Source organism: Palaemon carinicauda, chromosome 7, assembly GCF_036898095.1.
Source record: "Palaemon carinicauda isolate YSFRI2023 chromosome 7, ASM3689809v2, whole genome shotgun sequence".
Lineage (NCBI taxonomy): Eukaryota > Metazoa > Arthropoda > Malacostraca > Decapoda > Palaemonidae > Palaemon > Palaemon carinicauda.
The window spans coordinates 153,154,961-153,172,369 of NC_090731.1; the positions used below are offsets into that span (position 1 = coordinate 153,154,961).

The 17,409-nt window shown below is 42.3% G+C and overlaps 1 protein-coding gene across 1 annotated transcript in view; it reads left to right on the plus strand.

Annotated features, from left to right (window-relative positions):
- The window catches only part of LOC137644069 (peptidyl-prolyl cis-trans isomerase-like), a 4,107-nt gene extending 2 nt beyond the window's left edge, over positions 1-4,105 (plus strand). The window contains exons 1-3 of the mRNA XM_068376975.1: positions 1-241; positions 1,515-1,696; positions 3,796-4,105. The exon at positions 1-241 is cut by the window's left edge and continues 2 nt beyond it. Coding sequence (XP_068233076.1) covers positions 83-241; positions 1,515-1,696; positions 3,796-4,045 — 591 coding nt within the window. The 5' untranslated portion in view covers positions 1-82 and the 3' untranslated portion in view covers positions 4,046-4,105. The remainder of the gene's footprint in view (positions 242-1,514; positions 1,697-3,795) is intronic.
- The last annotated feature ends 13,304 nt before the right edge of the window (positions 4,106-17,409 follow it).

The window sequence follows — 17,409 nt, forward strand, 5'->3', positions numbered from 1 at the left end:
CTAAGTACCTTGTGTAACTTGGTCGTTGCCGGCTTCGGGTCTTCGGGATTCGAGGATTGTAAACAAGTCGGAAATTCCGAAAATGTTGCGATCATCCATAACTCGTTTACTGGGAACTGGAGTGGCCTTTTCAGCTGCCGCTTCAGGAGTCAACCTTTCTTCTAGAAGTCAGTCCACATTGCCAAAAGTTTATTTTGATATGGAAGCCGACGGAAAACCTGTGGGGAGGATAGTGATGGAGGTGGGTTATATAAATGGATCGTTTGTAGAATGTTGGGTCAAATTTTAAAAAATAATGGAATGCATATTAATATAATCTAACATGATTAATTAAGAAATGATACCCTTTTTACTTAGTTGGGGCAGAGAAAAAAAAATACGATTTTACATGGTATACAGACGCAAGAGCACTACCTAACCTCAGGTTCCCCGGTATTATTGTATTGTATTACAGGGTAATGTAACCTAGGGAAAAAACTAGGTTTTCTATAGAAAAAGATCCGTTCCCCACCTAACCTAACCTAGGAGCCTTATCCTTACCTTCCTGGGCTTCCGGGGGGGTAGGGTTTGCTACGTCTAATTAAATGTACCCAACGCGCTTCAAATCAATAAATTCATATTATTACATATGATTTTCACTGATAAAGTTATCCTATTTAATTTTGTAATTGTTTACAACACCATGCTCCCAATTTACTCCAAAATAATGCAATCCTGCAGTTCTCATCTTCTTGCACAGTAATTAGGTGGTTATTTAAATTCTGGGAAAGCAATAATTAACAAGATATGCTGAAGAAGGGGGAAGGGGTTATAAAAAGAAAATAGCTCGGTTTTCTCACTAAATGACTTGGAACTGACATGTCAACATCGTCAACCAAACAGATGCCAGCGTACATAAAGAAAGTTTGTGATGCCAGCGTACATTTGATATACTGTATATTCAAAATATACTTAATTAAAAATGGATTAATTACTCATAAGTGTCCGTAAAATATGCAAGTTACAATAGTGACACTGTTGAGTAATCACCCAATTTTTTATTAAGTATATTTTGAATATACAGTGTATCAAATGTACGATGGCATCACGAACTTCTGTTTATGTACGCTGGCATCGCGAATTCTGTTTGGTTGACGATATTGACATGTCAGTTCCAAGTCGTTTAGTGAGGAAACCGAGCTATTTTCTTTTTATAACCCCTTCCTCAACATATCTTGCTAATTATTGCTTTCCCATAATTTAAATAACCACCTAATTACTGTGCAAGAAGATGAGGATTGCATTATTTTGGAGTAAATGGAGAGCGTGGTGTTGTAAACAATTACCTTTATTTTCACCAATAAAGTTATTCTATTCTGTTATGTGTGTTATCCTTATATCTAGTGACAAACTCATGTGCTGTCACTTTAGAATTTATATTGTTACTAGCTTTAGGTAAATTTAAATTGCAAGTCATTGTAGTATATTAATGTTTGGACCTATAGAATTTTAATTTATTATTGTGATACTTACAGTTACGATCAGACATCGTCCCAAAGACATCAGAAAATTTCCGCCAGTTGTGTACAGGAGAGCAGGGCTTTGGATATAAGGGTTCTTCCTTTCATAGAATTATCCCGAATTTTATGTGCCAAGGCGGAGATTTCACACATGGGAATGGGACTGGCGGCAAATCTATTTATGGAACCAAGTTCAAGTAAGTGCTTAAAGTAAAGTTATGATTTTCTTGAATGGAAGATATTAGACTATTTTATTTAAGAAGTTGATTTAGCAAGGTCCATGCTGGTAGGAAATGATTTTCTCTTAACAGACAATATTTTGATATGTGTTGGAATGGATCCACGCTTGGCAAGTGACTTCTCCATTCCCTCTTATTATCTTGTTTGTTGTCATCTGAATTTCCACCAGAGCTACAAGTCTTCATCCTGCTACTTCAATATTTACTATTTTTGTTTTTCTGACTATATATTTTTCATTCCTTCTCATTACATGTCCAAACCATATTAATCTTTCAGTGTTCAGACTTTTTTACTAGCTTCTAGACATTACATGTCTAAACGATGTTAATCTTTAAGCCCTTTTTACCAGCTTCTCCAAACTACATGTCCAAGCCATGTCAATCTTTCAGTTTTCAGCCTCTGGACAATTTATGTCTAAACCATATTAATCTTTCAATTTTCAACTTTTTTTCCCCAGCTTCTGGACACTACGTCTAAACCATGTTAATATTCTCTCTCTCTCTCTCTCTCTCTCTCTCTCTTTTTTTTTTTTTTTTTTTTTTTTTTTTTTTTTTTACCAGCGTCTGGACAATAGATCTCTCTGCTAATTCCTTATTCTTGTTATGTTCTTCCTACCTTAAAGGTTACGTCTTATCAAAGTCTTCCATTTTCATGGCTTCCTTACAACCTCTCATAGTGATGTAATTTTTATTGCCCAGTCAGAGAGGTTAGCCTTTTTCTGATATGTACTTAGTAATATAATAGGAAAAGCAAATTCCAAAGAATATGACCTGGCTTCTAGTTCTCATAGGGTCATGATCATGTCTGAAATTAGTTTGTAACAATTTAAGATTAAAAGTCAATAGGTATGAAGTCTCCTCCCCTTCTTAAGCTTCCTCAAATGTGGAAACTTTTTGCCATTCATGGAGCAGGAATATATAGAAGCCACTCAACCATCACTAAATTCTACAATTTTGGATTTATTCTCATTAGGGTTCATTGATGTGACTACATTGGGTAAGGGGAGAGATTGTGAAAATTTTGATTATATGCACAGATTTGAATTTCTAAGGTGTTGACATTCAAGATGATCATCTTCACATCTTGTGTTTGTAGGGAGTGCTCTGTCATTTAGTGATGCTAACAGTTGCATAACAGTACAGCATTTATTCATGGAGCAATTGCCTTTTTCCAGGACTATTGATATTATCCCTTTTACCCCCAGGCTATTTGGAACTTTCCAACCCTTAACCCCCAGGCATTTTTTTTTTTTTTCAAGCACATTTTGCAATATATATATTTTTTAAGTTGCTCTTAACAGCCTTAATTTTTGTCAGAGAGGTCAGGTTGGTCTCATTCTTTTTTAAAATGCCTGAAGTTTCTCATAAAGTTATCAAAAATATAAAAAAAAAAAAAAAATGTAAATAGCAGTTTTTTGCAAGGACGTACCAGTACATCCATGGGGGTAAAGGGATGAGTTTTGTGAAACGTACGGGTACGTCCATTGGGGGTAAAAGGGTTAAGGAAAACTTATTGAAGGGGAGTAGGCATCATATATATAGTAGGATTAAATATGGTTATTCGAAGCTTTTCAGTCATGAACAGGAAAAGTTAACATGACATGGATTTCCTTGTCCATTGAAATAAGTGTATATATACACTATTTAGGGTCTTATATGAATTTTTTGAAGTTTTTTCTATTGTATATAGTAAATCCCCCTTGAAATTACTACAGGTCATTCATAGTATGTATGTTAATTATATTTTATAGTGGAGTTTGCCAAGCTCCAAGTTTCATTTGTTTGCTCTCTCGGTCCCTTGTGCATATACTGTATACACTAAACATGGTGACATCACTGAATGATTACCCATTTAGTACAATTTGTAATGCTTTGTCTTTAGGCTTTACCAGCAAGCATTGGTTGCAAAACTTTTACTTAAATCTCTTTGTGTATACAGTGCTATGAAGTATACATAGCTTTAAGGTATGCCTGTTCTACTGATGCAATGTATATTATGTATGCATTTTTAACAGGAATTCCTGAAAATTAATGTTTACTGTATGCTCACTTTCCAGGGATGAGAATTTCAAGTTAAAACACACTGGTCCTGGTCTGCTGTCAATGGCAAATGCTGGACCCAACACTAATGGCTCACAGTTTTTCATCACAACAGCAGAAACACCATGGTTAGATGGTGCCCATGTTGTCTTTGGATCTGTTGTTGAGGGGATGAATGTTGTTAGAGAGCTAGAAAAATTGGGGTCCCGTTCTGGACGAACAAAAAAGATGGTGCTGATTTCAGATTGTAATGAAATAAAGGAATAAAGTATGAATCGTAAAAAAAAAAATACTGTATAGTTTGCATAATTAAATTTGTCTCGTAAATTTGTTTTATGTAAACCTCTAAGAAGTGAAACTTGTAATTAAGTTTTTACCGAACATTTCAACTTGAATAAAAACTTGTATGGTGAATACAGTTTCAAATGTATCCTGTAGTAGTTCATAGAATACAGTTGCTACATTGGATTTTCTTGAAAATAGTTGATTTGGAGTAATTGGGGGGGGTGACCTCGGTATTTTGTACTGATTGTAACAGATGGTACCACAAAAGATAATAAAGATTGCAAAATTAACACAAAATTATTTATGACAAATGCATATGAAAAAAGGGGGAAAAAGAAAGTAAAGGAAATAATTAATAAAAAGGGTTAGAGAAATTGTTACTGTAAGCAGGTAAACCTAAATATCATTTCAAAGTTGTTATTTACCTAACATTAGTATCTTGAATAGTTTTGTTTTGCTATCATTCTTTACTAGTTTATTTCTTTAATGCAGTGATCTGTTTCTTTTCTGCTGAACTGCTTTTGCAATTGGGGACCTAGACTGGTAGCATTCTCCTTTTCCAAATACGGTTGCAGTTTGGCTTTTAATGATATTAAAGAGTAATTATAAGACTTTTATTCATTAGGACAAGCAGTATCAATGGGTAATCAAAAACATCGAGATAAACTTGAAAAGGTCTCATGGTAACTTGCCTATCGGAATGGATTTTCCTAAAGACATCATAGTCCATTAAAATCTCAGCATATCTGAACTGCCAGAGACTTTATTCTTTGAATTTTTAATAATATAAGGCAAGTTTGACTAACCTTTTCTAATGGAAAAATAAAAAAGGGTACCTTTATTAATATCCTCAAGTAAAGAATCTGAATTGGCAAAAATACTTTTAAATAGACGATAAGTCCCAACCTCTAGAAACATGAGCAGCTACAGTATACTGATTGAATCTGCATCCTGTTCAATGTATGTAAAAAATAACCAAATGTCAGGTTATTGAAAAACTGAGTTACAAGATACATAGCCTACGTAATCGGTACCACCATCCTGGTGAACTGCTGAGGGATTGTTCTGAAACCAAAAGACTGACACTTTTATAGGTTTATACCTTCGATTCCCTGACAAAGCAAAAAGAAAAAAAATTATTTTGTGAACTGAAAGGGGCCTATGCTTTGAACTTTAAATCTGATCCTGAAACATTCATCCCAGAAAGGAACGAGGCCTATGCACTCCTCATAAGATTCTCTAAATTAAAAAATTGTCTCGGGAAACAAAGAATGCAGATCATAATCACCCAAAAACAAGTTTTAAATATTTAACTTAGCCGGTGAATATATAGCTGCAACTCTGTTGCTCGACAGACAAACTGTACAGAAAAAACTCGCCAGCGATCGCTATACAAGTTGCGGGTGTGCCCAACAGCGCCATCTGTCGACCAGATACCAAGCTCAATGTAAACAAAGACTCAATTTTCTCTCTGTCGACGTGTCGACAAGACGTACTTTACTCGCTGTTGCTAAACTGGAGTTTTTCACATCATATTGGTGAAGTACTATATTCTGGTTTTGAGCTTTCGCAATGCAGGTGTTTTATCTTCATCTTAAATCTTGAACTCGTTTTGGATAGATTTAATTATGGTGACAAAGAGAGTATGGACTTTCTTTCACTTTTAAATGGCGGACCCTTCCCTTAGACGGAAGTGTGTTTAGGCTTTTAGTAATTATCTTATCACGTTATAAATTAATTATAGATTTTCCTCTATATTTTTTATATCTCTCCGCTTTATTAGGCCTCTTCGATTAAATTTCCATTTATTATAAACATATAAAAATAAATTTTAATGTTTTGTTTATATGCGACCTTTCCTGAGAGTAGGCGGTCCTAACTTGGAAACCGAAGTTAAACAACGTTGAGCCCTTTGCAATCGTAAATAGCTTTTAAAGAGCTAATGTTTTAAAACCTTTTAAATGAATATTTTTAATAAATATTTTATGAAAGAATTTCTTTGAATAGTCTTCGTACTGTTTTCAAAGATGAACTAACGTTTAGTTTATTTATACTACGCAGTTTGCGCTCTATCGTTACGATAGAGAGAGAGAGTATCACGGTTTCATTTTGCAGAAAGAGTAAATCGATTCTGACGTTTTGTTCATTATTCTTTCAAAGCTTAAAGGAACTTTTTAATTGAAAAACCTTTCAGTTTTTTCCTTTGGTCAAATAACATGTCTTTTTGACGAAATGTAATTGGGCTCTTCTCTTAGGTGCGAAATCAAGAGAGAGAGAGAGATAGAGACGGAGGGAGAGAGAGGAGAGAAAACGTTCCGTTCAAGCGGGTAACGTTGTTCTCGACTTACTCTCGTCCCTAGTCTCCGTACGGGGAGGAAGGATAAAACGTTTTTAGTTTTTTATTCTCGTCCCCAGGCTATGTGCGGTGAGAAATTGAAAACGTAGTTTATATGAACTAGTGTTTAGTCTCTTTCCCAGCCACTGAATTTTTTATCTTTAAATATGTTTTCTGTTTTTTGCTGGTATTAATGAGCTTGCATTATACGACTGATTTCGCAATTACTACCTTTTAATGAAGGGTAGACTTGCATGTTTCAGGTAGAAATCAGTAAAAGTTTCGATTTCAGTGAAATAAGTGCAAAACAGAAAATCGAAGTGATAAAGTGATATGCGCAAAGTGTTACAGTGTTGCGTCCGAGGGTTCGTCTGTTCGTGCCTGTCGTTCACCTAGTCCGGGACCTCTTGCAAGCTCCCAAACAGGGGAGAAGTAATGTCGAACGACTTATGGGTTCGAGAGGCCTTGATCAACGAACAAACGTTTCCCTCTATGGTATCGGGTGTATCTTACCAAGATCTCCCCTACCATAAGACGAGAGAGACGTTTTTTCTCCTCGTCATCCGAAGTCTTTTCGCATAAGAAACCTGTCACAAGGTTTCGAAGCCCTTAAGCGAAAGTCAGTCCTTTCAGGACAGGTCCAGCGTCCTGGCTACAGCCATTAGGACAGCTCTGACCCTATGCAGTCATCGGATAACTGCTCGCCGCCTAACAAAAGCGTAACACAGACTCCGAGAGTCTTTTTTGGTTGGCAAAGTGTTGCGGTCACAGACGTTACCCTCGTCTCTTACCACAACCATTTCCGTTGATCCTTAATGGGTTGTACGGCAAGACATGCAGAATATGCTTGTCTCCCTTATGGAAGACTATTCTGCCGATTAGTCCGTTGAGTCTAGCCGTTTATCTCATCGAGATCCTGGCTTTCAGCCAACCTAACGTTCCTTTGTGCTTCCTGTTGACGTTGGCGTAGCTAAGTCACGTCAGTCAGGTTGTTTAAAACCACACTCGATGCGGTCTCGTGTGGTTTTTCAGCCGCATTTGGACGTTAGGCTACTTGCTGATGCTCCTGTTGACGTTCAAGACGTTCGCTAACAATCGGAGTTGACTTGTTTTGACGCTGCGCGTCAACCTCCGCATTCTAGAGTTGTTTTGACTGCTCAGTCTAGGCAGTCAAAGCAGTCTCGAGTGGACGCTGTGCGTCCTCAAGCACCTGTTGTGGTTGACAGTTCAGTTGTTGACAGTTCACAGACTGTCAAGCAGTTACATGACGTTGCGTCCTGGTCCGCTACTAATGCACCAGTGAGTGTGGACTCTGCTTGTAAAGCATTGCCACCACGGTAGGTCCCTCCCTTGCTTGAGACTCAGCTTTTATCGGACAAGGTTCCTGTAGATGAGGAAGTTGCTGTTCCCCCTCCTACTGATATTACCTTGAGGACTCTGTCAGATGGAGAGGAGCCTAAAGCTGCTTAGCCCTCTATGGACTTTAATTAAATCATGATGATTTTTTTTTTTTTAAGGATCTTTGTCCGGATCTTTTTGTAACTGCTGCTCCTCGTTCGCCTAAACGTCAGAGCTTACACTAGGCCTAGCTACTTCGAAGCCGTTGTTTTTAAGCTAGTGCTCTCTCGCTCTCCTAGAGAGCTTTACGTTTGCTAGGCGACTGGTTTATCACCAGGAGGAGTTTGGGGGATACAGCCTTTGCTTTCCCTTCTTTTAAACTGGCTTATAGAGCGAGAGTCTGATATGACACGAGAGAAGTTCTCGGCTTGGGAGTTCATGCCTCTGCCCAGATAGACTTCTCAAATCTCGTAGACTCTCCCTGGCGCCTGGCCAGGAGACGCTCCAAGTTTTTTACAGGTCAACTTCACAGCTGTTTTCGAGCCTTTGAAGTTTTGCTGTACAATTATGTCATGCATAAACAAGGCTTTCAGGGATGGAAAGCGGTACCGCCTCAGTCGCTAACCCCGTCTGTTGCCGCACCTGCTCCCGTAGACCCTAAATGGGCTTTGCTGCAAGACATGCAGTCCAAGCTTGCGTCCTTGATAGAGGACTTTAATGCGGAGAAGGTTGCTGCCGAACCTTCTGGCCAACAACCTTCCAACCGGTCGGTTGTGCGTCCTGTTGACGCTGAGGTAACCTTCTCGCGTCTGCCAGTTGAGGTGGTTCCTCCACCGATGCGACCCAGTGTGGGTTGCCAGCCGCACGTTGACGTTAAGCAACGCTCGGAGGTGGTTGTTGACGTTCAGGACGTTCAACAACCAGCAGAGGTGACTTGTTTTGACGCAGTGCGTCAACCTCAGCAACCCGGTATGGTGTTGACTGCACAACCCAGACGGTCTAGACAGTCTCGGGTGGACGCTGTGCTTCCTCGCGCACCCATGGTTGTTGACAGTTCACAGACTGTGCAGCAGTTCCATGATGTTGCGTCCGGCTCCGTCACGCATGCACCAGTGCGACCGGACTCAGCGAGCCAGACGTTGCCCACTCCGTTGCCGTTTCCTCATCAGTTTTCGGATGAGGAACTATCTGATGAGGACGTTGCTGAACAACAAGACGATCAGCCCCCAGAATAGATCAAGCCCTGCTATCCATCCAGAAGATGCTGAAGAAGGAACGCTGCTCAGTCAGGCTGTGGATGAGTCTGGTAGGGACGCTGTCATCCGTGGAACATTTTGTGTCACTAGGAAGACTACACCTCCGTCCTCTTCAATACCATCTAGCTTTTCACTGGAAAAAGGACAAGACGCTAGAAGCGGTCTCGATCCCGATTTCCGAAAAGATAAAGTCTTGTCTGACTTGGTGGAAGGACAATATCAACCTAAGAGAGGGTCTTCCCCTGGCTGTTCAGACTCCCAACCACGTTCTCTTCTCGGACGCATCGGACGTGGGCTGGGGCGCGACACTAGACGGTCGGGAATGCTCAGGACTGTGGAACTCGAGTCAGAGGAGCATGCATATCAACTGCAAGGAGCTGTTGGCAGTACATCTGGCCTTGAAAAGCTTCAAGTCTCTCCTTCGAGGCAAAGTGGTGGAAGTAAACTCAGACAACACCACGGCCTTGGCGTACATCTCCAAACAAGGAGGTACCCACTCACTGACGTTGTACGAGATCGCAAGGGACCTGCTCATCTGGTCAAAAGGTCAAGACATCTCCCTAGTAACGAGGTTCATCCTAGGCAACTTGAATGTCATAGCAGATTGTCTCAGTCGGAAAGGGCAAGTAATTCCAACAGAATGGACCCTCCACAAGGATGTGTGCAAGAGACTTTGGGCCACTTGGGGCCAACCAACCATAGATCTCTTTGCAACCTCGCTGACCAAGAGGCTTCCAATCTATTGCTCCCCAGTCCCGGACCCAGCAGCAATACATATAGATGCCTTCCTCCTAGATTGGTCACATCTGGATCTCTACGCATTCCCACCGTTCAAGATTGTCAACAAGGTACTGCAGAAGTTCGCCTCTCACGAAGGGACAAGGTTGACGTTAGTTGCTTCCCTCTGGCCCGCGAGAGAATGGTTCACCGAGGTACTTCGATGGCTAGTAGACGTTCCCAGAAGTCTTACTCTAAGGGTGGACCTTCTACGTCAGCCTCACGTAAAGAAGGTACACCAAAGCCTCCTCGCTCTTCGTCTGACTGCCTTCAGACTATCGAAAGACTCTCGAGAGCTAGAGGCTTTTCGAAGGAGGCAGCCAGTGCGATTGCTAGAGCAAGGAGAGCATCCACCATTAGAGTCTACCAATCGAAGTGGGAAGTCTTCCGAGACTGGTGCAAGTCAGTTTCTGTATCCTCGAACAGTACCTCTGTAGCTCAAATAGCTGATTTTCTCTTATACCAGAAAAAAGGACGATCCCTTTCAGCTCCCACTATCAAGGGCTACAGAAGCATGTTGGCATCGGTCTTCCGGCATAGAGGCTTAGATCTTTCCAACAATAAAGATCTTCAAGACCTCCTTAAGTCTTTTGAGACCACCAAGGAGCGTCGTTTGGCTACCCCTGGTTGGAATTTAGACGTGGTACTAAGATTCCTCATGTCAGACAGGTTTGAGCCGCTACAATCAGCCTCCCTGAAAGATCTCACTCTAAAGACTCTTTTCCTGGTATGCTTAGCCTCAGCTAAAAGAGTCAGTGAGATTCATGCCTTCAGCAAGAACATCGGATTTTCGTCAGAAAAAGCCACCTGTTCGCTACAACTTGGTTTTCTAGCCAAAAATGTGCTGCCTTCTCGGCCTTGGCCTAAATCTTTCGATATTCCCAGCTTATCGGAGATTGTAGGCAATGAACTAGAAAGAGTCTTATGCCCTGTGAGAGCTCTTAAGTTCTATTTAAAGCGTACCAAACCTTTACGAGGCCAATCTGAAGCTTTATGGTGTTCAGTTAAGAAACCATCTTTGCCTATGTCAAAGAATTCTTTATCATACTTTATCAGACTGTTAATACGAGAAGCTCATTCACATCTGAGTGAGGAAGACCGAGCTTTGCTTAAGGTGAAGACGCACAAAGTTAGAGCTGTTGCAACTTCCGTGGCCTTTAAGCAAAATAGATCTCTGCGAAGTATAATGGACGCAACCTATTGGAGAAGCAAGTCAGTGTTCGCGTCTTTTTATCTAAAGGATGTCCAGTCTCTTTACGAGGACTGCTACACACTGGGACCATTCGTAGCAGCGAGTGCAGTAGTGGGTGAGGGCTCAACCACTACAATTCCCTAATTCCAGATCCTTTTAATCTTTCTCTTCAAATGTTTTTTAATGTTGTTTTTATGGGTTGTCCGGAAGGCTAAGAAGCCTTTCGCATCCTGGTTGACTTGGCGGGTGGTCAAAGTCATTTCTTGAGAGCGCCTAGATTAGGGGTTTGATGAGGTCCTGTTGTATGGGTTGCAACCCTTGATACTCCAGCTCCTAGGGGTCGATCAGCATCCTAAGAGGATCGCGAGGCTCCGTAAGGAAGACGTACTTAAAAGGCAGAGTAATTGTTCAAGTCGATTTCCTTACCAGGTACCTATTTATTTTGTTTTTGTTATTTTGATAACTTCTAAAATGAAATAAAAAACTCTTAGCTCATAAAATGTAAACATATATTACTGGTCTCTACCCACCATCCTGGGTGTGAATCAGCTATATATTCACCGGCTAAGTTAAATATTTAAAAATGATATTTTAATTATAAAATAAATTTTTGAATATACTTACCCGGTGAATATATAAATTAAATGACCCTCCCTTCCTCCCCAATAGAGACGCAGTGGGACGAGGAGAAAATTGAGTCTTTGTTTACATTGAGCTTGGTATCTGGTCGACAGATGGCGCTGTTGGGCACACCCGCAACTTGTATAGCGATCGCTGGCGAGTTTTTTCTGTACAGTTTGTCTGTCGAGCAACAGAGTTGCAGCTATATATTCACCGGGTAAGTATATTCAAAAATTTATTTTATAATTAAAATATCATAATTATACACAGTGCAACAATTGTTAACAAATCCGGAGAAGACGTGAAAACAGTCTTCTACTCCATCCTAACCACCCTCTTCTTTCAAATCGTGGCAATGAAGTAAGACTGACTTACAGACCCTCTTCCTCTCATGTGGATATTAGGTACATGTCATTTCCTTACCTGAAAGACTTACTAAACATGTATTCCACATTCTTGTACATCTTATAAATCTATGAAATGTTGTCATTGTTACAAGAAAAGCTTTATTTGGTAGATTTCACCTAGCCTACACCACCGCTTCACTAATCTGTAAGCTGGAAACAACGCAAGGCTTCTCCGTGCCTATGGAGCATTATGATAAAATTGTTAGTTTTGGTTGTAAAACTATAAATTTTATGAACATTATTTACGACTTTTATTTAGACTTCCTTGCATTTGCCTAATGACCTCTGGCTCCTTCCTTTAGATTTCAAACTATAGTTGGGTATTGAAGATATACTGTATTTTAAAAAATCACTGCCGTTTTTTAATCTCATCCACCAAAGGTTTATCACCTGAAGAGAGTTCCTTAATGTTCACAACTTGACCTTGTCGACATATACCTACATTATATCCTTTTCTAAAAATATTCTTTTTGGGGTCGGGCCATGTCGTCCTGATGGAAGGGTTCCTTTAGGTAGCCTTCTAAGGGATATTTGCTGCAGTGATACTCCCAGAGAATTAAACCGAAGGTCTCCAGGATTCTAACTCCTGGCGCGAGTATCCAATTAAGGATATAGCATAATATCAGGGGACGTATTCTTTTAGGTACGACACATAGCAATCTTCACCCCGAAAAGATTTAACTCTTTGATGTAAGGGTGAAGAGTGGCAAAAAGAAAGGGGTGCTGATCTAGGTACCCGGTGGACCTCCTATCTGTATTACTACCGGCCGCCATTCCTTTCCTTGTAGCGCTTTAAGCTAGGTGTTCTCCCAAGTTAACCCGGAGTTTTGTTGCAAGTTATCAGAATATTCATCATGCAATCTCCAGCATCTTCATCCTCTGGAAATTCTTTCCTGTGTATAAATTTAGGCTCCCTTCTCACAGTTAAATTTCAATAATTTAAGTGTGTTTGGTTGAGCGTTACCACGAACCGGAGGCTGCCATTTTACGAACGCAGTCGCCCGTTATTATTGCATTTTATTTAGTTAGTAGGGCGACATATCCCGGAATTTAGCTATTAGCTAGTTAGACAAATTATACAAGTGAAGATTGTGTATACAGATTATATTATTATTCCTCTTCCTGTTATGTAACTTTACTTTTCGTATGCGACGGGAGCCCCGGCGGTACCAACCTTGGCCGTGGTTCCTACCAGAGCTAGGCTAGCCTTGCTCATATATACGTTAGTAAAGTAATTCCCCATGTTTAGCCTCGCCCTATTGTTCCTTATTGATTCAGATGAGGACTTACATCCTCTAGAATCTATGGATAAGGTTCGATATACATTCACTCTCAGAGAGGAGGCTAAACCCTTCCTCCCTCTCTCCCTGAGTGCCACCACCGCTACAGGCAGCAACCACTGTCTTTCTTCATTGCCGTCGAGTAGAACAGAGTTCTTGCCATCTCTGGCTTTGGGTCAGATAGTAATTAACTCAGGGTGCCCTTGTCTTGCCGCCGACGATGTCACCAGCAAAGGAACCATGTTTCTTCTACTGCCGACGACATCGTCAGCACAGGAAGCCAGGCTTCCTCAGTCCACTGGAGAAGGTAGGCAGCATACCTGCTGCCACCTCTCTTCTCAGTGAACTACAAGACCCTTTCCCTTACCACTTCTGTCCTTTAGTGACATCATAGCCGTCGCAACATTCTTTCACCGGTATTCTGACAGTCATCCCGGCATACCAGGTTGACTGCGTTACCGGAGGGTACCCTGCCGATGGCAGTTAGTTCAGCCGCCTCAGCCACCTTCCCCCTTATGTCCTTCCTTCACCAGAAGTGAATATCACGGGGGGAAGATTGAGCCGGCCCTGACGGCTGCCGGTGGGAAACCTAACATACTTTTGAGGAGTCCTCAGCCCTCTCTTGGTCTGCCATCCACAATTATTGCCGCCGTCGGTATAGCCGGTGGTAGGCCTTTTGTGGATGGGTGGAAGCCAGAATCAGATGGATTCTTACCCCTTCCATTGGAACTCTCATTCTGGCAAGGAGACAGTAGACGGCCTGATAGTCCTCCTACACTTCCAATTGTTGTGCTAAACTATAATAATAGGAAACTCTCCTTCCTTATGCTTTCTCTCTCTCTATCAGTTAGTGCCGCCAGGTACTAACCTAACCCTGGCAGTACGCCGGTTGAACTACAGTATACAAATATACAGTAGTACACATATTTTCTAACATATTCTGTGTTTCCTATCACAGTCTATTGCTGGGACCACAATATTATGTTGAGGTTGAGTATTCCCTCAACACCCAGATGGTTTCTTCGATCATCGGGACCCTAAAAAATCACCGATCAGTATTAATATATACTACAGGTGGATAATGTTAGTATAGACACTTACTAACCCTAACTCTAGTGCCTAGAGTTTCTTCTACCTTGTATTCTCTCTATCAGGGAAACCAAATATTATTACTGACGGAGGTCTCAGCAATGGCCTGGGAGAGGAAACAGATATGTGTCTTTTCTACTTCCTTTCCAGCTTACTATCCTAAGCTATTATATACAATAGTGATTACTATTGTTAATAAAATGTATGCTTTATATCAATGATATAAAACCACAATACACATTGGATCCTTTTCCTTTACAGGTGGAGCCAATGGAGAGGTGTGCAGCCTTGTTCTGCAACCACAAGGGTAAGGACTTTTGTGGACACAATGTGAATGACTCGTGGCCCCTGTTGTATCGTGTCGGGAGTCCTAAAGTATTGGGATCCGAAGGGTTGCCCTACCTGCTCAACCCTGCTGGCCAACGGCTTCGGAGAAGCCCTCCCAGTCAACTTGGAGACTAGGGACACAGCGAGGGAGACGGTTCCAAAAGAACTCACCGGGACCATACCTACCCAACGACTACCTAAGGTGCCTTCTGTTCCCGAAGGCTCTACCAAACACAGTAGTGCCCCAGGAACAGGTCCAGCCTCCTCTCATACAACTGAAGATCGATGTGGACATACACAAGGCACTGGAAGGCATGGACATCCACCAAGAATGGATGTCAGAAGTGTCCACTGACACGGAACAGGACCTACTGCAAGGAGGCCCTGAAGAAGACGTGGAACAACCACGAATGGAGGAAGAAGGATCCGTTTCGACGGTAACTGAAGACCCTCAGTTCACCATGACAGCATACCAACCTATGCCATTAACCTCTCCAGCCCCAACTCCTTAACCAGCTACACAGGTTGACAAGAGTGTGGCGATCCTCACGTCGATCCAGCGGATGTTGGAAGTGTTCCAGAAGGAACAGGAGATGATGAAGCAGTCCATCCAGCAAAATCAGAGGCTGATACAGGAAAGGGATCGCCCTGGACCTTCCAGGGGCTCCACGAAGAAGCCCCTTAGAGTATCGGATCTCCCTCACTGCTCCAAAACCAACCCCTGGAGGTATGCAGAGCATATGCCCATGATGAATGGGAAACTATTCGTCTCAGAGAAGTTAGGAGCCAAACTATTTGAGGATCTTGAGTTCTGGCCTAGCTTTTCAGCTTACCCAGACTGTTATGTGAGACTGCGGGATGAACTTGTATCCCATGAGGAAATGGTACTGAAAGAAGTCATTGTCTTCGAACATGACAAGGCGCAAGCCATCCTCCTAAAATCCTTGAAAGGAGCTGGATACACCAACTCCAAAGTCTCAGCACTGAGCAAGAGGCACCCCACCTTTATTGCTCCTTCCTCCATCTCTTTCCCCTTTTCGGAGAAAGCTCTAGACTTTGTCATCAAGGCAGTCGAAGAAGGCAAACCCTGCCCAACTCTAGGGGAATGTAAACCATTCTCTCTAGCAATGCCTGCCTGAGAGGAAAAGTGGAAAGACATCCACCTAACCTTCTCCATCTTAAAATTGGATCCAGAGATAGCAGGCCAGCAGTTCAATGAGAACCTTCCGAAGTTGCCAGACCATCTTCTGAGGAGGGAACAGGAGATAAAAGAGAGACTTGCGGCCTCCCTTTCTCATCAGAACTGCCTGGAAATGAGCGCAGGCCTACATAACGCCCCAGAAATTTATATTTTCCTGGCGAACCCTTGTGAAAGACTTATATGCTTTCATCAGAGCGAGGAGAGCCTGCAGAGAGCATGTGTTTGCCTCAACGACAGTAAAACACGAACCCAGGAAGCTGATTTCATCGTGCATCTGGGGTAAGGACCTTTTCTCACAGGAAATGGGCCGAGGGCCATAGCCAGAGCAACCACGGAGAATATGAACCTTCTCCAAAAGTGGGGCATGACCTCAAAGAGGAAATCTTCCTCAGACGGAGGTCCCCAGCCTTAGAACAAAAAGGCAAGGAGACAACGCAGACCTGCGCAACTTCCTGCCGTGACCATGGCCACGATGCCTCAACTGGTAGCACAGCCTCAGACCACCTTCCAAATGGTCCCTCAACAGCTGGTAGCCCAGTCGCCAGCATTTAACCTTGGCTTTGAGAGGCACTCGACTACCTTTCATCCTTACAAAGGGAAAGGCCCAAGGAGAAGTTCCTCCGGAAACCCCTCACGGGGCCGAGGAGGATGTGGTCACGGAAACAGGTCCTCAGGACCCCCCAAGCAATGAGGGGTTCCAGGTAGGGGGCAGACTGTACCACTTTTGGGATCGTTGGACCTTCGATCCCTGGGCCCACAGCCTAATCACGAATGGACTCGCATGGAAAGGGAACAGAACTCCACCCCGTTTTCCAGAATTCTTCCAACACTCCACCCCCTCGTTAGAAGAATATACCTCAGAACTCTTGAACAAGAAGGTAATAAGGAAAGTGAAGTACATCAAATTCCAGGGAAGGCTGTTTTGTGTTCCCAAGAAAGACTCAGACAAACTCAGAGTCATTCTAGACTTGTCTCCACTCAACGAGTTCATCGAGAACAACAAGTTCCGAATGCTTACTTTGCAACACATAAGGACCCTTCTACCGAAAGGGGCGTACACAGTCTCAATAGACTTGGCAGATGCTTACTGGCATCTGCCAGTCAGCCGCCCCTTCTCCTCCTACCTAGGATTCAAGCTACGGAGGAAGAGATTTGTCTTCAGAGCAATGCCCTTCAGACTGAACATAGCCCCAAGGATATTCACGAAGCTAGCAGACACAATCATCCAGTAGCTACGCTCCGAAGGAGTTCAAGTGGTAGCATATCTAGACGATTGGCTGGTGTGAGCAGCATCCAAGACTACTTGTCTGCAAGCAGCCAAAAAGGTGATCCAGTTCCTGGAACATCTGGGCATCAAGATCAATCGCTAGAAGTCTCGCCTTTCTCCAGCTCAGAAGTTCCAATGGTTAGGAATCCAATGGGACTTAAAGTCACACCACCTCTCCATTCCACCCAAGAAGAGGAGAGAGATAGCGGGAGCTGTCAAGAGACTAATCCGTCACAAGAGGATTTCAAGATGCCAA